The following is a 25,091-nucleotide window of genomic DNA, read 5'->3' on the forward strand; positions in this document are numbered from 1 at the left end:
AGGTAACATACCCTTTATGTAGGGTTGGGTAGACAGCGTGGGTAACATACCCTTTATGTAGGGTTGGGTAAACAGCGTGGATAACAAACCTTTTATGTAGGGTTGGGTAGACAGCGTGGGTAACATACACTTTATGTAGGGTTGGGTAAACAGCGTGGATAACAAACCTTTTATGTAGGGTTGGGTAGACAGCGTGGATAACGAACCTTTTATGTAGGGTTGGGTACACAGCGTGGGTAACAAACCTGTTATGTAGGGTTGGGTAGACAGCGTGGGTAACAAACCCTTTATGTAGGGTTGGGTAGACAGCGTGGGTAACATACCTTTTATGTAGGGTTGGGTAGACAACGTAGGTAACATACCCTTTATGTAGGGTTGGGTAGACAGCGTGGATAACGAACCTTTTATGTAGGGTTAGGTAGACAGCGTGGATAACAAACCTTTTATGTAGGGTTGGGTAGACAGCGTGGATAACTAACCTTTTATGTAGGGTTGGGTAGACAGCGTGGGTAACAAACCCTTTATGTAGGGTTGGGTAGACCACGTGGGTAACATACTTTTTATGTAGGGTTGGGTAGACAGCGTGGGTAACAAACCTTTTATGTAGGGTTGGGTAGACAGCGTGGGTAACAAACCTTTTATGTAGGGTTGGGTAGACAGCGTGGATAACGAACCTTTTATGTAGGGTTAGGTAGACAGCGTAGGTAACATACACAACCCTTTATGTAGGGTTGGGTAGACAGCGTGGGTAACATACCCTTTATGTAGGGTTGGGTAGACAACGTAGGTAACATACCCTTTATGTAGGGTTGGGTAGACAGCGTGGGTAACAAACCTTTTATGTAGGGTTGGGTAGACAACGTAGGTAACAAACCTTTTATGTAGGGTTGGGTAGACAGCGTGGTAACAAACCTTTTATGTAGGGTTGGGTAGACAGCGTGGGTAACGAACCTTTTATGTAGGGTTAGGTAGACAGCGTAGGTAACATACACAACCCTTTATGTAGGGTTGGGTAGACAACGTAGGTAACATACCCTTTATGTAGGGTTGGGTAGACAGCGTGGGTAACATACCCTTTATGTAGGGTTGGGTAAACAGCGTGGATAACAAACCTTTTATGTAGGGTTGGGTAGACAGCGTGGGTAACATACACTTTATGTAGGGTTGGGTAAACAGCGTGGATAACAAACCTTTTATGTAGGGTTAGGTAGACAGCGTGGGTAACAAACTCTTTATGTAGGGTTGGGAAGACAGCGTGGATAACATACCCTTTATGTAGGGTTGGGTAGACAGCGTGGATAACGAACCTTTTATGTAGGGTTATGTTAAAATATGGGATTTATTATTTTACATCTGTATCACCGATTATGGTTAATTCTATCATTCTGCTGTTTTCGCATCACCATTTCCAGACAATAACACAAATTGAAGTGACCCGACTACATTTAGACGTCACACACCACTTATTGGGAGTTCCTTACGGGTCAAATAATCAAAGGTCCACGTCATTGTCACTAAAAATAAGATAACGATTTCCGTACAATGAATATTGGACAGATCACACTTCAACTTCACACACGTTATTTCTCTATCGAGAGCGCTTGTTTCGGATTAATTCTGGCCAATAGGTCAAATATTCAGTTCATTCTCAAACACAAATTTCCGTTCCGCATCGTAACTTAGTTCCTTTGGCAGATTTTTAGAATTTCAACACTATCACGCATGTTCAAATCAAGCTAAACGCTACTTTTTTCTTCCCAAGAGTTTGTAACAAGAAAAAACACAAAATAGCAAAAAGGTTTCATTAACAGCATTTAATGATAGATTTACTTTATAACATAGATGTAATGGATACAATGGCCATTCATGTGTTTGTATTACACCCGTTATACATCTTATATTAACCCGTATAGAGACCCTGCTATCATTGAATTATGAACATATACATACTAGAGTTGCTGAAGCTTCTCATTGCTTCAATTGTTACATTACCACTTCATCGCACAAAAACCTTCCAATTTCATTACAGTGCTTCTAAAGAAAACAACACTTGACTTAAAAACATTAATATTTACCTAAAAATGACGTTTTGATGTGTCCTATCCAGAAATCATTGTTATTTCTTTAAAATTATGTTTCTTCTGTTTCACCTACATCAGATCTCTGATGTCACGTACGCACAACAGATATATATATATATATATATATATACATGTATGTACAAATACCTGAACATAGTGTTATGAATAAATACACTCCATAAATAACCAACACCTTGCCATAAATAAAAATATTCAATATTTAATCAAAACAATATTCATTTTATTTACATATATACCATTATATGTTATACGTTACTGATTGTCAACTATAAATAAACAACATAACATAAACACGCTCATAATAGATGGAGTGGAGAAAGGAAAGTATTAATATACATCAACACGACATCAACACGACGATAACAGATGGAGAGAAGAAAGGAAAGAATCAACACGACATCAACACGACGATAACAGATGGAGAGGAGAAAGGAAAGAATCAATACACATCAACACGACGATAACAGATGGAGAGGAGAAAGGAAAGTATGACTATACATCAACAGGACGATAACACATGGAGAGGAGTAAGGAAAGAATCAATAATCATCAACACGACATCAGCACGACAACATCAACACGACGATAACACATTGAGAGGAGAAAGGAAAGTATCAATATACATCAACACGACATCAACACGACGATAACACATGGAGAGGAGAAGGGAACGTATGAATATACATCAACACGACGATAACACATGGAGAGGAGAAGGGAAAGTATCAATATACATCAACACGACGATAACACATGGAGAGGAGTAAGGTTATCGGCATGCATGAAACCCGTATCTTATTATGCAATAAACTGTTACAAAGTTCAAACTCTTTATTAACTGTGAGTCTTCAGATTCATCATTCAACAGTCGACCCCTTACCTGATAGTGTGCAGTCAATATGTATGCGATTTAGGTGAGAAATAAAATTAATGGCGCCCGATTATTATGTTCCACTATATCAATATTGCATATGGCTTCCATAGCTATCAAATTTTAAATGATTACTGTTAGTATATAACACTGTCTATAGTATATTTGTTATTTGGTTTTGACAGATGAGGGTACGTTTACTGTTAGTATATAACACTGTCTATAGTATATTTGTTATTTGGTTTTGCACAGATTAGGGTACGTTTTAACGTGACATTTATCTATGTTTATATATATTTTATTAGTAAATATAGCTTTCATTAATACTTTATACAATTCAAGAGTATCGATCGTAAAAATATGGCTCTCACCTTCGTGAAATATTCCTGATATCTTCTTATTAAGTCATTGTTTACATGATTGTTTGATCTACAAATGTACGTCAGCGTAATAGCTTACCGCGATACAATAATCTATGACACTATCAAAACTTAAATAACTCATGTTTTTTTTCTGCTTAAACAAAAATATACGCCTTTTATAAGCATTTTATAAGAACAGGTCGAATTTACAAGATCTTATCTAAGTTCAATGAAATGTAGTGTGTACGTATACAATAATACTAATACCACTATCTGTATACCAGAATTAGTGCCATCATTACATGAGGATTGTTACAGGGAACGGTCTCTAATCAGTAAGTAATTGTTAGTGTCAGGACTAACGGTCGAGAAACACCTCGACTTCAACTGGGTCCGACTTGCTCGATCTCACAATAGATGTCCTTGTATTTGTAATGTTATTAGTTTTTTTAGCTTGAAATGGACCGAACAATGACAAGACAACAGGAAGAAAAAACAGGGAATGACTCATTCCGATCAGAATCACCAGGAGCATTACCTTAAAGAAGGATTGAAATATGTAGGATTTCGAGAATACTAGCATCAATATTCCGAGTAATGAAGAAATTGACCCATTAAAAATAGGGCCCCCAGCACGCAGCATGGCGTTTTTCACTTTCCTGTTTCTTGTTTCGCCTTCCACTGTCATGTATGCGTGGCAGATATGCGCACTAAAATCTACCGAAAATCCTAAACTCATTATGATGTGTATCATTGTAATTGAACTGAGAGTCAAGTTCCAGAAATACATAAAACCGAAAATCCCGGTCATTATCATGAGCATGGTAACGGTGACGAAGAGGATCAGTAACGGACTTGGCATGAACAATGCAGTGATGACGAATATCACGAGGACTGCTGTTCCGACGGTCTGCAGGGTGGAGCCCACAATAACAACATACTGCTCATAAAATATGAAAGCTGGGGAGAATGTCGTCACAGCAAGGTCCGAGTCAGTCGCTATTTCTCTCATTCTCTGCATAAACTCTCCTTGTTCGGTTGAATCTTCCAGGTCGCTGGTAAAGGCATAAATTCGCGAAGCCTTAATAAGTTCTTGGGTGTCGTCGAAAAGTATGTCCGTTTTAAATTGCGGATTTAACGCTAAAAACTCTTTCAGACCTGTCACGAAGTTTGTTTTAGACGAATTATTGTAGGACACAGAGGAACGATAGCTTCTGAACCAGTTTATTTGAAACTGGCTCTCTATCGACTTATCGCTGGTGACTTCAGACACCAAAGTATCAATGGAGGAAATAACGCGGGAGTCAGAATACTGCAAAGGCTCTGTAAACACGAACGACACGGGGATCCTTTGAGAGAAATATCGCTGGCTGAGTGTGTTAAACTCGTAGAAGTAGGAATCGTCGGATACAAGGTTAGCTATGTCGAGACCTTGTTTAAAGTTGGTAACGCCATAAATTGACACGCCTAGATAAGCTGCAAAACAGACCAACGCAGTGATCTTAAACGGAACCAATGTAACAAACTTGGAGAGGAACTTCCCAGGGAATTGTTCTATGAAGCTTTCGAGGTCTTCCTTAGACGAAGGTTTTCTTCCTCCACAACAAAATCGTCTTAGACTTGACTCGTTCTTCATCTCGTCCTTAAAGTAGATCTTTTGACAAGTACAGCCATGGCGCTTGCTTTTCATCCGTCTTTCATTGATAGCAACACAGGCGACGAAAAACGTTACGAAGTTAATGTAACAAAAGAAGACGGCCAATCCTGGAACAAACAATAAACATATACTGTAACGTGCAATGTATTGCCATCCAATCTTATATGTTCATTACTACATACATCTGAAGTAAAACGTAACAAATGAAACCACAAGACGAGTTCAATCAGATTGATCGCGTGCCTGATATATACAGTTATGTATACCAACGTCAAAGTGAATTTTATATAGCATTGTACCTGAAATTATAGTTTTTTCCCCAAAACTAAATCATTGGCAGGAGGAATGCCACATATTTGTATTGTTTCATATTGTGGGTTCTTTTCTGACACTCCAAAATGCGATTTTAATAAATCTACAAAAGTCTTTAAATTTCGTTGGCCCGACTTTCAAATGATGCCCTGTATACGTATAATTTAATATAAAACTCAAGCTAGCAATGCAGGCTGAAGTCGATGCGACTACATTTATTTTTATATTGAATAACGATCGGTGAATAATACGTTTATGTAAGACGCAGTGATTAACAAATACTTTTCACGCAAAAGTATGCATTGGTGATACACCATTGGAACGACTATAGTTCATCTGGCAAATCACTGACAAGTTGACAACTACTCTAACTCACAGATTCTTGATGTTTTGGGTATCGGCCCAAAACTCTTCCAATATTTGTTCAAAATATTTCGACAGTTGTATTAATTTTAGCAGTTTAATTAAGTTTGATATTCTGTTTTATCAGTTGGGAATACATTACCTGTATATATGCAAAAGTTGCGTACACCTGGAAAAACGGAAGAGGCTCCAATACCAAATGGCAAAAATGTCTGTGAGAGACGTTATTGTAACCGATACTCCACTGGTCCTCATCATGTCACCAACTCGCTGTGGACCTGTCTCTGTCAGAGGGGCATTCGCTAGGCCTGCCAGTAAAATAAACATATCGTCGATCCCTATACCTGGAAGGAAAAAGAGAAAGAATCAATGACGTAATGCATTCATACGAATCATTTGTTTCTCCATTTTTCGATAGTTTTTATAATATTTATATATTAATTTCCTCGACTATTGTCTCTTCTGTTATTTCGAAGACTAAAATATTGAACAATAAAATTAAATTTAAAAGTAATTAAAATAATTCCATTACAAATATTTGAAATAGAAACGGTATTGTCATTTTTTTTTTAAATTCAATGTTTAATTTAATAGATACAGTATATAATTTAATACATGCCTGACTGAGACTATGCTTTGATATCAACAAATGATTGGTCGGTTATAATGAGGGACTTTGCTATGTATTGTTTATAAGAGTTTAATGTGCAAATATTTATCATTCCAGATAATTACAGAAGTGTCTCATTGGGCGATTGCCTGGCAAAAAAATAAGAATGTTGATATATTATCTTCACATATTTCTCTCCTTCTTCAGACAGTGAAATGAAGTCTTGTCAACATTTACTTTATGGTAGAGATGTAAGGTCACAAAGAAATGTTTATATTGATAATAATTGTATCAGTGTATATGTCATTTTCTATCAAAAAGATCATAAGGTAAATATGAGTCCCTCTAAAACTGTGAGGGTATTGGGGGTTAAACAACACGTAATACCATCTGCTAACAGACTGAGAACAAGTAAAAGTGGCTGGTTTCAGGAAGTTGGTCCTTACTCACCTAGGATAAGAAATGGCATAACACCAGCGATGCTGACAAACTCCACACCACAAGCACTGCCAAGACCAAACGATGCCAGGATACTCAGGCCGGTTGCCAGGACACCAGCTCGGCCGAGGTTCTGACGGTCAAGTATTGGGTCACAACTTGTAGTCACAATTGTAGCGTAAACTATCATTAATGTAAAAGTCACCGATATAAATAGAATGTCTCCCTTAATGTTTTCTGATAGTTCCTCGTCTAAAGATGTCGAGTGGGCAAACGTTACATCTAATGTATCTGAACTAACGTTCTTCATAAAGGTCACAAAATTCCCTTCCCATGACTTAGAGACGTCTTTGTACGCCTGGGAATCTTGTCGCAAGTTCATTTGCAGTTTTATCAACTTAGCAGACTTTAATAGTCCGTTGACAACTTCAACATCGCCAAACACAGATTCAATTAATTGTCTCTCCAAAACAGGGTAAGTAAGGTTTTCGGTTTGAAGTAACTTTCGGAATTTGTCAGTAAAAATAATTTCCCCGTCTACTGCGCATCGTGAATTTTGTTTCGCGCACAGCTGAAAATAGTCCAATCCATTCCCTAAAACGTTTACTGTTATTGAGTTAAAGATGGTTTCAATCTCTCTGATGTTGTCCAGATTCAGCAGGCTTGACGAGTTCTTCGCTCGGAAAATAACACTACCGAAAAGGTTGGCATCAATGCTGCTGTACAGGTGGAAGTCGGTAGCCGAGCTATCTGGGAAGAGGTGACGTAGTAGTTCACGGTCCTGTACGGCCTGGCTGTTGGGTGGGGTGTAGACCTTCTCTACGTTAGTTTGAACCTTCATGTTGATGACACCTATTCCCAGTAAAACTGACAACATGACAGAACACGTCAACACGATCACCGGGTACGTCCCAACAAACACACCATATTTTGAGAAGACGTTCCCGATCCATTTCTCTATGTTGTGATACAGCTTCCAGCATACCATGATTATACTGCAATAGACGGAAGGGGCACTTTAGTATGGATTAACACACATCAACACGTGGCGAGGCTGTTTCATTGTAAATAGTACAGCGATATCCTGTTATATATAACAATGTCTCCCAACACTGATGTTAGCTAGACTCTCGAACAGAGGAGGAGCTTATGTTGTCACCCATTGTAAGGGTTTACAGTCGGGGAAATGTTCAATATGTGTTTCGGTGTAACCTCCAGTTTTATTTCCTTGAACTTAACATGCAAACAGTTTCCGGTGACGGACACCAATTACGTAAAACTCTAACATACAAACTGACAAACTCCGGATGTTTGATAGGTGATTATTAATATATATGTGATATATATCACCGGTGTCGGGGTCGGTGTCAGGAAAATCAACTTGTGGAGAGCCAGTATTTGTGATCGACATTCTTTCAAATCGAGTACACCGGCGGCCTATACTATATATTAGTGTGACAGACAGAGATAGGGGGATATGAATGTTTAACACCACGAGGGCTTCCGGCTCTTTTCAAAAAAGGATATAGAAACATTTAATCATTATCTCGTGCATTGCCCGTGTTCAGATATAAATAAAAGTATGTCCATACATAACATTGCTAGCAAGGGGCAGTTAGCCGGACAAATACATTATCATATCAGTATCTATTGATAGTAAGAGTGAGCTTAGCTTTGGACCGAAGGAGATTGAAAAGCAAATTCGTTCAAGAGATCATAGCTGTGAATAATATGGAGTTCCAGTTCTATGGGGAAAATGATTGAAGTCGGTAGAGCAAGGACATAAAACATCTATAGCATAGCAACAGTGGCCTCAATTTTGACCCCAGGTGGGTGAAACTTAAATTTTAACAAGACATGCTGGTGGCCTCATTTGATTACAATGCAATTCCTTAAAAGACATGATAGATGTATCTGTAAGTACAATATGCAAGTGAATAAAGTTTCAGGACGTTTGGACCATTTACGAAGTCGGTAGAGCGAGGAGGTCGACAAACCTCATTTTGACACCGGTTGGTTGAAACGCGAACTCGTGTGAGAACTTCAGGACGATTGGACCTTATATTCCGTATGCCGTTTAGTCTGAAGGCCCAATAGACTGAAGGTCCAATAGTCCGAATACCCAATAGTCCGAAGACCCTATAGTCCGAATGGCCGATAGTCCGAAAATATGTAAATATCAATACATGCTGTATAGTAATGTTGATATATAACTCTATGTCAGCATTACTCGAAATTCTTACTAATTTTTTATTCATTTTTCTTAAACTTTATTTTCAAAAAGCAGTAATTAGTTCATTACAGATTCAATGTCAAACGCTTCAAAGGACACTTTCACACAGAAAGACATGGCCGAAAAATCAACAAAAATAAAGAGTTCTTGGCACGGAAACACAAGAAGGCACAACAACAACAAAAACTGGCGCACATAATGCAATATTCTTTTTTTATACAATGTTCACTTTAATTCTTTTTTTGTTTTTATCATAAAACGTTAAAATTGCGTTGACCGGTCCATTAAAAATGAATAGTAACGATTGTAAGAACACGACGTCAAAGTTTACACTACTGATCCCTGCACTTTTTGGCAAAAACGTGTTTTTCTTTCAGTTTTTAATTTCATTTCTTTTTTAAATATATATATATATTCTGTCATACCCGTGATATATACGTTAAACTCTATGAGAAACCATTCATACATGTATATAACCATTTATCCATATTACAATATCAACTATTTTCGGACTATCGGGCCTTCGGACTATCGGGCCTTCGAACTTCTGGGCCTTCCGACGAATGGGTCTTCGGACTATTGCACATTCGGAATATAAGGCGGTCACCCTTTTCTGAACGAGGAAGTCGAAAATGTATCCATAGTAACAGTAGCCTCATTTTTGATCCCAGGTGCTTGAGATGCGAACTCGTACAGGAAATGATTGTTTTAGTTAGTGTATACACCTCGCCGACTAGTTACAGAATTTATTTAAGTCTAAAACAAGAGGCCCATGGGGCCTGTATCGCTCACCTGGTTGGATTTGACCAAATGTCAAAATAATGTTCATGTTCAATTCCTTTTGTTTGTTAACCTCAAACAATGCTATATATAGTTATAGGGTGGGGATCCCAACTGCTTTAAAGAAATAATGAAGTCCAGACTCTCTGAGTTTACAACATGCATTTATAACTTTATGACTAGGAGCAATTTAAAGGAATTATCTCTATTTCCCCTATGGGGCCCCGCCCCTTTGGCCCCTCGGGGGTCAGAGTCATCATTTATGCAAAATCTGTTCCCTTTCCCACAAGAATGTTTCTGACCAAATTGGGTTCAAATCCATTCATAACTTTATGACTAGTAGCGATTTGAAGGAATTACCTCTATTTCCCCATTAGGCCCCGCCCCTTTGGCCCCTTGGGGGTCAGATTCACCATTTATGCAAAATCTGTTCCCCTTCCCCAAAGGATGTTTCTGACCAAATTGGGTTCAAATCTATTCATAACTTTATGACTAGTAGCGATTTAAAGGAATTACCTCTATTTCTCATATGGGGCCCCGCCCCTTTTGCCCTTTGGGGGTCAGAGTCACCATTTATGCAAAATCTGTTCCCCTTCCCCAAAGGATGTTTCTTACTAAATTGGGTTCAAATCTATTCATAACTTTATGACTAGTAGCGATTTAAAGGAATTACCTCTATTTCCCATATGGGGCCCCGTCCCTTTGGCCCCTCGGGGGTCAGAGTCACCATTTATGCAAAATCTGTTCCACTTCCCCCAATGATGTTTCTGACCAAATTGGGTTCAAATCCTTTCATAGCTTTATGACTAGTAGCAATTTAAATGAATTACCTCTATTTCCCCTAGGGGCCCTGCCCCTTTGGCCCCTCGGGGGTCAGAGTCATCATTTATGCAAAATCTGTTCCCCTTCACATAAGAATGTTTCTGACCAAACTGGGTTCAAATTTATTCATAACTTTATGACTAGTAGGAATTTGAAGGAATTACCTCTATTTTCCCATTAGGCACCGCCCCTTTGGCCCCTTGGGGGTCAGATTCACCATTTATGCAAAATCTGTTCCCCTTCCCCAAAGGATGTTTCTGACCAAATTGGGTTCAAATATATTCATAACTTTATGACTAGTAGCGATTTAAAGGAATTACCTCTACTTCTCATATGGGGCCCCGCCCCTTTTGCCCTTTGGGGGTCAGAGTCACCATTTATGCAAAATCTGTTCCCCTTCCCCCAAGCATGTTTCTTACTAAATTGGGTTCAAATCTATTAATAACTTTATGACTAGTAGCGATTTAAAGGAATTACCTCTATTTCCCATATGGGGCCCCGCCCCTTTGGCCCCTCGGGGGTCAGAGTCACCATTTATGCAAAATCTGTTCCACTTCCCCCAATGATGTTTCTGACCAAATTGGGTTCAAATCCTTTCATAGCTTTATGACTAGTAGCGATTTAGATGAATTACCTCTATTTCCCCTATGGGCCCTGCCCCTTTGGCCCCTCGGGGGTCAGAGTCATCATTTATGCAAAATCTGTTCCCCTTCACATAAGAATGTTTCTGACCAAATTGGGTTCAAATTTATTCATAACTTTATGACTAGTAGGAATTTGAAGGAATTACCTCTATTTCCCCATTAGGCACCGCCCCTTTGGCCCCTTGGGGGTCAGAGTCACCATTTATGCAAATTCTGTTCCCCTTCCCCCAATGATGTTTCTGACCAAATTGGGTTCAAATCCTTTCATAACTTTATGACTACTAGCGATTTAAAGGAATTACCTCTATTTCCCCATTAGGCCCTGCACCTTTTGTCCCTTGGGGGTCAGAGTCACCATTTATGCAAAATCTGTTCCCCTTCCCCCAAGAATGTTTCTGACCAAATTGGGTTCAAATCCATTCATAACTTTATGACTAGTAGCGATTTGAAGGAATTACCTCTATTTCCCCATTAGACCCCGCCCCTTTGGCCCCTTGGGGGTCAGAGTCACCATTTATGCAAAATCTGTTCCCCTTCCCCCATGATGTTTCTGACTAAATTGGGTTAAAATCCTTTCATAACTTTATGTCTAGTAGCGATTTAAAGGAATTACCTCTATTTCCCCATTAGGCCCCGCCCCTTTGGTCCCTTGGGGGTCAGAGTCCCCATTTATGCAAAATCTGTTTCCCTTCCCCCAAGAATGTTTCTGACCAAATTGGGTTTAAATCCATTGATCACTTTATGACTAGTAGCGATTTAAAGGAATTGCCTCAATTTCCCCTATTGGGCCCCGCCCCTCCGGCCCCTTGGGGGTCAGAGTCACCATTTATGCAAAATCTGATCCCTTTTCGCCAAGGATGTTTCTGACCAAATTTGGTCAAAATCCAATAAAAACTTTTTGACTAGTAGCGATTTGAAGCAAATGTTGACGGACGGACGACGGACGACGGACGCTGCACCATGGCATAAGCTCACCGGACCTTCGGTCCAGGTGAGCTAAAAACACAGGACCTTTAAAGCGCCATTTTGTGTCGATTGTTCCCGCTCAAATATGTCCGGCACGATCGGGATGTCCCGGTCAGGCCGGCGGGGGAACGAGCACACACCACTGTCTGCACTGTCTAACAGCACGTGTGTCATGCCTCACGTGTGTGATTGAAGTGTGTACCGACCTACGCACCTCGATCGATGCTACAAACAGAATTTCCGAGAACTCGTTAGTACTAAGTTTTTCGTGGAACGCCAGCTAAAGGTGTGTAACGTGCGATGACCACGACACAGGGTGTATTATAAATGACAAGGTTTAGTAATAGGACTGGCATTCTATTTCCATTGTATTATCGCAAAAAATCGTAATTGGACCTGAGGAGCATTGTACTCTATGGTAGCTTTTGACAGTAGACTTTTGACTAGAAAAGAGAATCAACGGGCTGTACAGAGGACAAACATCACACCTTCAAATGTGAATGTCAATATTGTTGTGATAAAACAAGACTACAAACATATCTGTATGACATGCAACGTTCTCTCTGAAAAGGGATCCTGGCATACGTGGGTAACAATAGGTGTCTGTGTACTTGGACAACAAAGGTATTACGATGGCCGACAGCGGCCGCCAAATAACAACTACAGAGTAATAGATTTGTGTACATGTACATTTTCTAGGCGTACAGTACAACTACTCAATATTGCAAAATGCGTACATGTACATTTTGCAACTTGTCATGTACAGTACAACTACTCAATATTGCATAATGCGTACATGTACATTTTGCAACTTGTCATGTACAGTACAACTACTCAATATTGCATAATGCGTACATGTACATTTTGCAACTTGTCATGTACAGTACAACTACCTAATATCCATTAACATTCCTAACATAGACGTCATGTTTTATTATATTGATGATGACTAACCGAATGTTGATACGATTACCACCAAGTCCATACACAGGGACTGGAGAATTTGCTACAGCCTACGTGTATTTGGGAAGGTCTAGGGAAGGTAAGCTGAAACAAATCCTCAAGTCCCTGTGGATCCACACAACACTTTAAAGCAATGGATAAGTTTATACTCACGTTTATTAACGAGGCGATGATCTACGTTGTGTTGTGGATGTCGTCTCTCGAATGACTGGGTAGTGTGCAGCCGCTGCGTCTGTTGGCGGTAAATCTATAATTAGATATGACCGCGCTGTCAGCTGAGGATCATTATTATCATTTTATTAATATCTATCTTAATGGTAAGGGTAACATCAACAGTAAGGTTTAAGGTATCATCAACAGTAGGGAGTTAGGGTAACATCAACATTAGAGAGTTAGGGTAACATCAACATTAGAGAGTTAGGGTAACATCAACATTAGAGAGTTAGGGTTACATCAACAGTAGGGAGTTAGGGTAACATCAACAGTAGGGAGTTAGGGTAACATCAACAGTGGGGAGTTAGGGTAACATCAACATTAGAGAGTGAGGGTAACATCAACAGTAGAGAGTTAGGGTTACATCAACAGTAGGGAGTTAGGGTAACATCAACATTAGGGAGTTAGGGTAACATCAACAGTAGGGAGTTAGGGTAGCATCAACAGTGGCAAGTTAGGGTAACATCAACAGTAGGGAGTTAGGGTAACATCAACAGTAGAGAGTTAGGGTAACATCAACAGTAGAGAGTTAGGGTAACATCAACAGTGGGAAGTTAGGGTAACATCAACAGTAAGGAGTTAGGGTAACATCAACAGTAAGGAGTTAGGGTAACATCAACAGTAGAGAGTTAGGGTAACATCAACAGTAGAGAGTTAGGGTAGCATCAACATTAGGGAGTTAGGGTAACATCAACAGTAGAGAGTTAGGGTAACATCAACAGTAGAGAGTTAGGGTAACATCAACATTAGAGAGTTAGGGTAACATCAATAGTAACGAGTTAGGGTAACATCAACAGTAGGGAGTTAGGGTAACATCAACATTAGAGAGTTAGGGTAACATCAACAGTGGGGAGTTAGGGTAACATCAACATTAGGGAGTTAGGGTAACATCAACAGTAGGGACTTAGGGTAACATCAACAGTAAGGACTTAGGGTAACATCAACATTAGAGAGTTAGGGTAACATCAACAGTGGGGAGTTAGGGTAACATCAACAGTAAGGACTTAGGGTAACATAGACAGTAGGGAGATAGGGTAACATCAACATTAGAGAGTTAGGGTAACATCAACATTAGGGAGTTAGGGTAACATCAACATTAGAGAGTTAGGGTAACATAGACAGTAAGGAGTTAGGGTAACATCAACAGTAAGGACTTAGGGTAACATCGACAGTAGAGAGTTAGGGTAACATCAACAGTAGAGAGTTAGGGTAACATCAACAGTAGAGAGTTAGGGTAGCATCGACAGTAGAGAGTTAGGGTAACATCAACAGTAGAGAGTTAGGGTAACATCAACATTAGAGAGTTAGGGTAACATCAACAGTGGGGAGTTAGGGTAACATCAACATTAGAGAGTTAGGGAAACATCAACAGTGGGGAGTTAGGGTAACATCAACATTAGAGAGTTAGGGTAACATCAACAGTAGAGAGTTAGGGTAACATCAACATAAGAGAGTTAGGGTAACATCAACATAAGAGAGTTAGGGTAACATTAACAGTGGGGAGTTAGGGTAACATCAACATTAGAGAGTTAGGGTAACATCAACAGTAGAGAGTTAGGGTAACATCAACAGTAGGGAGTTAGGGTAACATCAACAGTAGAGAGTTAGGGTAACATCAACAGTAAGGACTTAGGGTAACATCGACAGTAGGGAGTTAGGGTAACATCAACATTAGAGAGTTAGGGTAACATCAACATTAGGGAGTTAGGGTAACATCAACATTAGAGAGTTAGGGTAACATCAACATTAGAGAGTTAGGGTAACATCAACAGTAAGGAGTTAGAGTAACATCGACAGTAGGGAGTTAGGGTAACATCAACAGTAGAGAGTTAGGGTAACATCAACAGTAGAGAGTTAGGGTAACATCAACAGTAGAGAGTTAGGGTAACATCAACATTAGAGAGTTAGGGTAACATCAACAGTAAGGAGTTAGGGTAACATCAACAGTAGAGAGTTAGGGTAACATCAACAGTAGAGGGTTAGGGTAACATCAATAGTAACGAGTTAGGGTAACATCAACATTAGGGAGTTAGGGTAACATCAACAGTGGGGAGTTAGGGTAACATCAACAGTAGGGAGTTAGGGTAACATCAACATTAGAGAGTTAGGGTAACATCAACAGTAGAGAGTTAGGGTAACATCAACAGTAGAGAGTTAGGGTAACATCAACATTAGAGAGTTAGGGTAACATCAACAGTAGAGAGTTAGGGTAACATCAACAGTAGAGAGTTAGGGTAACATCAACATTAGAGAGTTAGGGTAACATCAACAGTAGAGAGTTAGGGTAACATCAACATTAGAGAGTTAGGGTAACATCAACAGTAGAGGGTTAGGGTAACATCAATAGTAACGAGTTAGGGTAACATCAACATTAGGGAGTTAGGGTAACATCAACAGTGGGGAGTTAGGGTAACATCAACAGTAGGGAGTTAGGGTAACATCAACAGTAGGGAGTTAGGGTAACATCAACAGTAGGGAGTTAGGGTAACATCAACATTAGGGAGTTAGGGTAACATCAACATTAGAGAGTTAGGGTAACATCAACAGTGGGGAGTTAGGGTAACATCGACAGTAGGGAGTGAGGGTAACATCAACAGTAGAGAGTAAGGGTAACATCAACAGTAGGGAGTTAGGGTAAAATCAACAGTAGGGAGTTAGGGTAACATCAACATTAGAGAGTTAGGGTAACATCAACATTAGAGAGTTAGGGTAACATCAACATTAGAGAGTTAGGGTAACATCAACAGTAAGGACTTAGGGTAACATCAACAGTAGAGAGTTAGGGTAACATCAACATTAGGGAGTTAGGGTAACATCAACAGTAGGGAGTTAGGGTAACATCAACATTAGGGAGTTAGGGTAACATCAACATTAGAGAGTTAGGGTAACATCAACAGTAGGGAGTTAGGGTAACATCAACATTAGGGAGTTAGGGTAACATCAACATTAGAGAGTTAGGGTAACATCAACAGTAGGGAGTTAGGGTAACATCAACAGTAAGGACTTAGGGTAACATCGACAGTAGGGAGTTAGGGTAACATCAACATTAGAGAGTTAGGGTAACATCAACATTAGAGAGTTAGGGTAACATCAACATTAGGGAGTTAGGGTAACATCAACAGTAAGGACTTAGGGTAACATCAACAGTAGAGAGTTAGGGTGACATCAACAGTAGGGAGTTAGGGTAACATCAACATTAGAGAGTTAGGGTAACATCAACAGTAAGGACTTAGGGTAACATCAACAGTAGAGAGTTAAGGTAACATCAACAGTAGGGAGTTAGGGTAACATCAACATTAGAGAGTTAGGGTAACATCAACATTAGGGAGTTAGGGTAACATCAACATTAGGGAGTTAGGGTAACATCAACATTAGAGAGTTAGGGTAACATCAACATTAGGGAGTTAGGGTAACATCAACATTAGGGAGTTAGGGTAACATCAACAGTAAGGACTTAGGGTAACATCAACATTAGGGAGTTAGGGTAACATCAACATTAGGGAGTTAGGGTAACATCAACAGTAAGGACTTAGGGTAACATCAACATTAGGGAGTTAGGGTAACATCAACATTAGGGAGTTAGGGTAACATCAACATTAGGGAGTTAGGGTAACATCAACATTAGGGAGTTAGGGTAATATCAACAGTAGGGAGTTAGGGTAACATCAACATTAGAGAGTGAGGGTAACATCAACATTAGAGAGTTAGGGTACTTTCAGTAGTAAAGACTTTAAACAGCTGTGAGCATGATGAGATTTATTATTACAAAAGAACTATTTTTAGACTATACGGAATGTAAACATTTTTTTTCGTTAACAGAATAATATCTTTGATATTTATACATTAACACCGAATCAGTCCTGTAGTTTACGCCCATTTATAACAACGGTCTCCTCGATCAATAAAACGAGGAAATTCCGGGAAATGTTATATATGTATGTAACTCGCTTTTCGTGGAACAGAAAATCCGCAATATGTGGGCGTCATGTATATTTATAGCATGAACGACAATGTATCTGGCACGATTACTGTATGGTGATACTGCACCGATCATCGCCAGTTCCATACACGATATAATGGACATTAATGCTTTATAGAAATTCTTTTTGATATAATTTGATAAAAATCAAGAACAAGATATACATTAGTGTTTTAATAAATGTTAAATAAGTTGTGATGCCATAGCAATACATCATCCGAGTCTCTGTATCAAGACAGCGGAATTTCCGGAAAAACCAGAAGCTTACTCATTCTTTTCTTGGAAAGAATGCGGTATCTGGTGCTGTTATTGATCAGAGACTATTAAACTGAACTATCGATCACCGACTGGAAACTTGAAAACTTCTGTTAAAATATAACGATACACTAAACTCAATAAATGGTGTAGGAAAAAACCTATTCGCGTAATATAGCCTAATGATGATGTTTTTGATGATATATGGCCTTTTTCGGCATACTCGTATAATTTTCTTTTTGCCCGGGTAATGACGCGAGAGGTGACGTTACTGGTCAAGATTAAGTATGTGATTGGTCAATGTAGCGGTAAATGCGAAATACAGATATGCAGTTAAAGACGAAACAAAATTAAGATTGAATGCAAGCTGAATAAGTGGATGTATCTATTTGATTTAAACATATTTTATGTGTATCAATATACATATAAGAGGATTTGGCACATGTTTTCAAACTTATATGTTCAAAATGATTCAAACTTAGATGATTTTGTTATCCGTGCTGAAACGCATTTAGTAATTAGTTCGTTAATTTATTTCACCTGCAGTTTTACATTATAACCAACAGCATCAAAACTATGCCGTTTATCTTTTTAAAAAATATTTCTTGCTTCTTTTGTGCATGGTTCTTCTGAACTAAACATATATGTGCGTGTTAAATATGTAGCTTTTGATAATGTGTGGCCATTTTTCTCTCGTGTGTGGTTCGCCTGTACATCCCACATGGTGGTAAATTTGTTTTTCTATGTGTTCATCATCATCATCATCATCATCATCATCACCATCATCATCATCATCATCATCATCAACAACAACAACAACAACCAACAACAACCAACAGCAACAACAACAATTGGCGAATGAGGAGAAACAGTGTAAATACAAGTGATATACATATGTAGTTTCTGTTAATTAATTAATATAATTTAGGTTTATAGTGAAACGTCAAATAAATTAATACATACAATATAAAACGGACATTGAGAGAAAGCATGTTGAACATACCTGTGTTTATCGCACCAACTCGTCTCCAGTATGAACATATGTTCGGTACGTGATTTCATTGTAGAGGAAAAACCCTGGAAGTTATAATAAATTCTTCCGCTTTCCCGGAAATGTTACAAGTAATTCTTTACGAGTTACCTCCCCTCAATCGTAAGACAAGACAGAACACGATTTAATGCCATATCATAAATTTATTCTAATTTCATATAACGACAATGTTATAAAAAAAATCAAGTATCTGCATGGAAATTATAGAATTAATCCATATTTCTCCTTGTTCCTCCGTCCATAATTTTAGCGAGTTTCCCTTATTACCGGATCGCTGTAAATATATTTGTGCATAATTTCATGAAATAAGTGACTTCTTTATCTTAATATTTCATGAATTAATTAATACAATTCATTGATATTTACTCCATTTTCTTCTGTATGATACTGAAGGCAAATAGAGGATTTTTAATCTCCCGTGTATCAAAGATGTTTCAGGTCAAGAACAAGTTTAGCTGTCCTCCGTAGTGTAACGTCTCTGACACCCCAGTGTAACGTTTCTAACACCCCAGTGTAACGTCTCTTACACCCCAGTGTAACGTCTCTAACACCCCAGTGTAACGTCTCTAACACCCCAGTGTAACGTCTCTAACATCCCAGTGTAACGTCTCTAACATCCCAGTGTAACGTCTCTAACACCCCAGTGTAACGTCTCTAACACTCCAGTGTAACGTCTCTAACACCCCAGTGTAACATCTTTAATATCCCAGTGTAACGTCTCTAACACCCCAGTGTAACGTCTCTAACACCCCAGTGTAACGTCTCTAACACCCCAGTGTAACGTCTCTAACATCCCAGTGTAACGTCTCTAACATCCCAGTGTAACGTCTCTAACACCCCAGTGTAACGTCTCTAACACTCCAGTGTAACGTCTCTAACACCCCAGTGTAACATCTTTAATATCCCAGTGTAACGTCTCTAACACCCCAGTGTAACGTCTCTAACACCCCAGTGTAACGTCTCTAACACCCAAATGTAACGTCTCTAACACCCCAGTGTAACGTCTCTAACATCCCAGTGTAACATCTTTAATATCCCAGTGTAACGTCTCTAACACCCCAGTGTAACGTATCTTACACCCCAGTGTAACGTCTCTAACACCCCAGTGTAACGTCTCTAACACCCCAGTGTAACGTCTCTAACACCCCAGTGTAACGTCTCTAACACCCCAGAGTAACGTCTCTTACACCCCAGTGTAACGTCTCTAACACCCCAGTGTAACGTCTCTAACATCCCAGAGTAACGTCTCTAACACCCCAGTGTAACGTCTCTAACACCCCAGAGTAACGTCTCTTACACCCAGTGTAACGTCTCTAACACCCCAGAGTAAAGTTTCTAACACCCCAGTGTAACGTCTCTAACACCCCAGTGTAACGGTTCTAACACCCCAGTGTAACGTCTCTAACACCCCAGTGTAACGTCTCTAACACCCCAGTAAAACGTCTCTAACATCCACGAGTAACGTCTATAACACCCCAGTGTAACGTCTCTATCACCCCAGTGTAACGTCTCTAACATCCCAGTGTAACGTCTCTAACACCCCAGTGTAACGTCTCTAACACCCCAGTGTAACGTCTCTAACATCCCAGTGTAACGTCTCTAACACCCCAGTGTAACGTCTCTAACATCCCAGTGTAACGTCTCTAACATCCCAGTGTAACGTCTCTAACACTACAGTGTAACGTCTCTTACACCCCAGTGTAACGTCTCTAACACTCCAGTGTAACGTCTCTTACACCCCAGTGTAACGTCTCTAACACCTCAGTGTAACGTCTCTAACATCCCAGTGTAACGTCTCTAACATCCCAGTGTAACGTCTCTAACACCCCAGTAAAACGTCTCTAACACTCCAGTGTAACGTCTCTAACACCCCAGTGTAACGTCTCTAACACCCCAGTGTAACGTCTCTAACACCCCAGTGTAACGTCTCTAACACCCCAGTAAAACGTCTCTAACATCCACGAGTAACGACTCTAACACCCCAGTGTAACGTCTTTATCACTCCAGTGTAACGTCTCTAATACCCAAATTTAAAGTTTCTAACACCCCAGAGTAACGTCTCTAACACCCCAGTGTAACGTCTCTAACACCCCAGTGTAACGTCTCTAACACCCCAGTGTAACGTCTCTATCACCCCAGTGTAACGTCTCTAACATCCCAGTGTAACGTCTCTAACACCCCAGTGTAACGTCTCTAACACCCCAGTGTAACGTCTCTAACACCCCAGTGTAACGTCTCTAACATCCCAGTGTAACGTATCTAACACCCCAGTGTAACGTCTCTAACACTACAGTGTAACGTCTCTTACACCCCAGTGTAACGTCTCTAACACTCCAGTGTAACGTCTCTTACACCCCAGTGTAACGTCTCTAACACCTCAGTGTAACGTCTCTAACATCCCAGTGTAACGTCTCTAACATCCCAGTGTAACGTCTCTAACACCCCAGTAAAACGTCTCTAACACTCCAGTGTAACGTCTCTAACACCCCAGTGTAACGTCTCTAACACCCCAGTGTAACGTCTCTAACACCCCAGTAAAACGTCTCTAACATCCACGAGTAACGACTCTAACACCCCAGTGTAACGTCTTTATCACTCCAGTGTAACGTCTCTAATACCCAAATTTAAAGTTTCTAACACCCCAGAGTAACGTCTCTAACACCCCAGTGTAACGTCTCTAACACCCCAGTGTAACGTCTCTAACACCCCAGTGTAACGTCTCTATCACCCCAGTGTAACGTCTCTAACATCCCAGTGTAACGTCTCTAACACCCCAGTGTAACGTCTCTAACACCCCAGTGTAACGTCTCTAACACCCCAGTGTAACGTCTCTAACATCCCAGTGTAACGTATCTAACACCCCAGTGTAACGTCTCTAACATCCCAGTGTAACGTCTCTAACATCCCAGTGTAACGTCTCTTGAACTCCAGTGTAACGTCTCTAACACCCCAGTGTAACGTCTCTAACACCCCAGTGTAACGTCTCTAACACCCCAGTGTAACGTCTCTAACATCCCAGTGTAACGTCTCTAACACCCCAGAGTAAAGTTTCTAACACCCCAGTGTAACGTCTCTAACACCCCAGTGTAACGGTTCTAACACCCCAGTGTAACGTCTCTAACACCCCAGTGTAACGTCTCTAACACCCCAGTAAAACGTCTCTAACATCCACGAGTAACGTCTCTAACACCCCAGTGTAACGTCTCTATCACCCCAGTGTAACGTCTCTAACATCCCAGTGTAACGTCTCTAACACCCCAGTGTAACGTCTCTAACACCCCAGTGTAACGTCTCTAACATCCCAGTGTAACGTCTCTAACACCCCAGTGTAACGTCTCTAACATCCCAGTGTAACGTCTCTAACATCCCAGTGTAACGTCTCTAACACTACAGTGTAACGTCTCTTACACCCCAGTGTAACGTCTCTAACACTCCAGTGTAACGTCTCTTACACCCCAGTGTAACGTCTCTAACACCTCAGTGTAACGTCTCTAACATCCCAGTGTAACGTCTCTAACATCCCAGTGTAACGTCTCTAACACCCCAGTAAAACGTCTCTAACACTCCAGTGTAACGTCTCTAACACCCCAGTGTAACGTCTCTAACACCCCAGTGTAACGTCTCTAACACCCCAGTAAAACGTCTCTAACATCCACGAGTAACGACTCTAACACCCCAGTGTAACGTCTTTATCACTCCAGTGTAACGTCTCTAATACCCAAATTTAAAGTTTCTAACACCCCAGAGTAACGTCTCTAACACCCCAGTGTAACGTCTCTAACACCCCAGTGTAACGTCTCTATCACCCCAGTGTAACGTCTCTAACATCCCAGTGTAACGTCTCTAACACCCCAGTGTAACGTCTCTAACACCCCAGTGTAACGTCTCTAACACCCCAGTGTAACGTCTCTAACATCCCAGTGTAACGTATCTAACACCCCAGTGTAACGTCTCTAACATCCCAGTGTAACGTCTCTAACATCCCAGTGTAACGTCTCTTGAACTCCAGTGTAACGTCTCTTACACCCCAGTGTAACGTCTCTAACACTCCAGTGTAACGTCTCTTACACCACAGTGTAACGTCTCTAACACCTCAGTGTAACGTCTCTATCATCCCAGTGTAACGTCTCTAACATCCCAGTGTAACGTCTCTAACACCCCAGTTAAACGTCTCTAACACTCCAGTGTAACGTCTCTAACACCCCAGTGTAACATCTTTAATATCCCAGTGTAACGTCTCTAACACCCCAGTGTAACGTCTCTAACACCCCAGTGTAACGTCTCTAACACCCAAATATAACGTCTCTAACACCCCAGTGTAACGTCTCTAACATCCCAGTGTAACATCTTTAATATCCCAGTGTAACGTCTCTAACACCCCAGTGTAACGTATCTTACACCCCAGTGTAACGTCTCTAACACCCCAGTGTAACGTCTCTAACACCCCAGTGTAACGTATCTTACACCCCAGTGTAACGTCTCTAACACTCCAGTGTAACGTCTCTAACACCCCAGTGTAACATCTTTAATATCCCAGTGTAACGTCTCTAACACCCCAGTGTAACGTCTCTAACACCCCAGTGTAACGTCTCTAACACCCCAGTGTAACGTCTCTAACACCCCAGAGTAAAGTTTCTAACACCCCAGTGTAACGTCTCTAACACCCCAGTGTAACGGTTCTAACACCCCAGTGTAACGTCTCTAACACTCCAGTGTAACGTCTCTAACACCCCAGTAAAACGTCTCTAACATCCACGAGTAACGTCTCTAACATCCCAGTGCAACGTCTCTAACACCCCAGTGTAACGTCTTTATCACTCCAGTGTAACGTCTCTAATACCCAAATGTAAAGTTTCTAACACCCCAGAGTAACGTCTCTAACATCCCAGAGTAACGTCTCTAACACCCCAGTGTAACGTCTCTAACACCCCAGTGTAACGTCTCTAACACCCCAGTGTAACGGTTCTAACACCCCAGTGTAACGTCTCTAACACCCCAGTGTAACGTCTCTAACACCCCAGTAAAACGTCTCTAACATCCACGAGTAACGTCTCTAACATCCCAGTGCAACGTCTCTACACCCCAAGTGTAACGTCTTTATCACTCCAGTGTAACGTCTCTAATACCCAAATGTAAAGTTTCTAACACCCCAGAGTAACGTCTCTAACATCCAAGAGTAACGTCTCTAACACCCCAGTGTAACGTCTCTAACACCCCAGTGTAACGTCTCTAACACCCCAGTGTAACGTCTCTAACACCCCAGTGTAACGTCTCTAACATCCCAGTGTAACATCTTTAATATCCCATGTACGTCTCTAACACCCCAGTGTAACGTATCTTACACCCAGTGTAACGTCTCTAACACCCCAGAGTAAAGTTCTAACACCCCCAGTGTAACGTCTTTAACACCCCAGTGTAACGTCTCTAACACCCCAGTGTAACGTCTCTAACACCCCAGTGTAACGTCTCTAACACCCCAGTAAAACGTCTCTAACATCCACGAGTAACGTCTCTAACACCCCAGTGTAACGTCTTTATCACTCCAGTGTAACGTCTCTAATACCCAAATGTAAAGTTTCTAACACCCCAGAGTAACGTCTCTAACATCCCAGAGTAACGTCTCTAACACCCCAGTGTAACGTCTCTAACACCCCAGTGTAACGTCTCTAACACCCCAGTGTAACGTCTCTAACATCCCAGTGTAACATCTTTAATATCCCAGTGTAACGTCTCTAACACCCCAGTGTAACGTATCTTACACCCCAGTGTAACGTCTCTAACACCCCAGAGTAAAGTTTCTAACACCCCAGTGTAACGTCTCTAACACCCCAGTGTAACGTTTCTAACACCCCAGTGTAACGTCTCTAACACCCCAGTGTAACGTCTCTAACACCCCAGTAAAACGTCTCTAACATCCACGAGTAACGACTCTAACACCCCAGTGTAACGTCTTATCACTCCAGTGTAACGTCTCTAATACCCAAATTTAAAGTTTCTAACACCCTAGAGTAACGTCTTTAACACCCCAGTGTAACGTCTCTAACACCCCAGTGTAACGTCTCTAACACCCCAGTGTAACGTCTCTAACACCCCAATGTAACGTCTCTAACACCCCAGTGTAACGTCTCTAACACACCAGTGTAACGTCTCTAACACCCCAGTAAAACGTCTCTAACATCCACGAGTAACGACTCTAACACCCCAGTGTAACGTCTTTATCACTCCAGTGTAACGTCTCTAATACCCAAATTTAAAGTTTCTAACACCCTAGAGTAACGTCTTTAACACCCCAGTGTAACGTCTCTAACACCCCAGTGTAACGTCTCTAACACCCCAGTGTAACGTCTCTATCACCCCAATGTAACGTCTCTAACACCCCAGTGTAACGTCTCTAACACCCCAGTGTAACGTCTCTAACACCCCAGTGTAACGTCTCTAACACCCCAGAGTAAAGTTTCTAACACCCCAGT

General features: G+C 40.7%; 1 protein-coding gene across 1 annotated transcript; it reads right to left on the reverse strand.

Moving 5' to 3' along the window:
• Positions 1–1,795: 1,795 nt before the first annotated feature.
• On the reverse strand, positions 1,796–18,661 carry LOC117336528 (patched domain-containing protein 3-like). The gene is made up of 6 exons (XM_033897140.1): positions 18,574–18,661; positions 13,277–13,370; positions 6,728–7,710; positions 5,810–6,011; positions 5,440–5,453; positions 1,796–5,099 (listed from the first exon to the last, which is right to left on the reverse strand). The coding sequence occupies exons 3-6, from the start codon at positions 7,701–7,703 to the stop codon at positions 3,694–3,696; spliced, it is 2,598 nt and encodes an 865-aa protein (XP_033753031.1). The 5' UTR covers positions 7,704–7,710; positions 13,277–13,370; positions 18,574–18,661; the 3' UTR covers positions 1,796–3,693.
• Positions 18,662–25,091: the final 6,430 nt, after the last annotated feature.

Source organism: Pecten maximus, chromosome 10, assembly GCF_902652985.1.
Source record: "Pecten maximus chromosome 10, xPecMax1.1, whole genome shotgun sequence".
NCBI lineage: Eukaryota > Metazoa > Mollusca > Bivalvia > Pectinida > Pectinidae > Pecten > Pecten maximus.

What these genes read in the sequence shown, in the direction of transcription:
- LOC117336528 (XM_033897140.1), bottom strand. Translation starts at nt 7,703, where the DNA reads ATGGTATGCTGGAAGCTGTATCACAACATAGAGAAATGGATCGGGAAC. An exon ending in TATGCCATTTCTTATCCTAG is followed by an intron (nt 6,012 to 6,727) that starts GTGAGTAAGGAC and finishes TTTTCCTTCCAG; the next exon opens with GTATAGGGATCGACGATATG.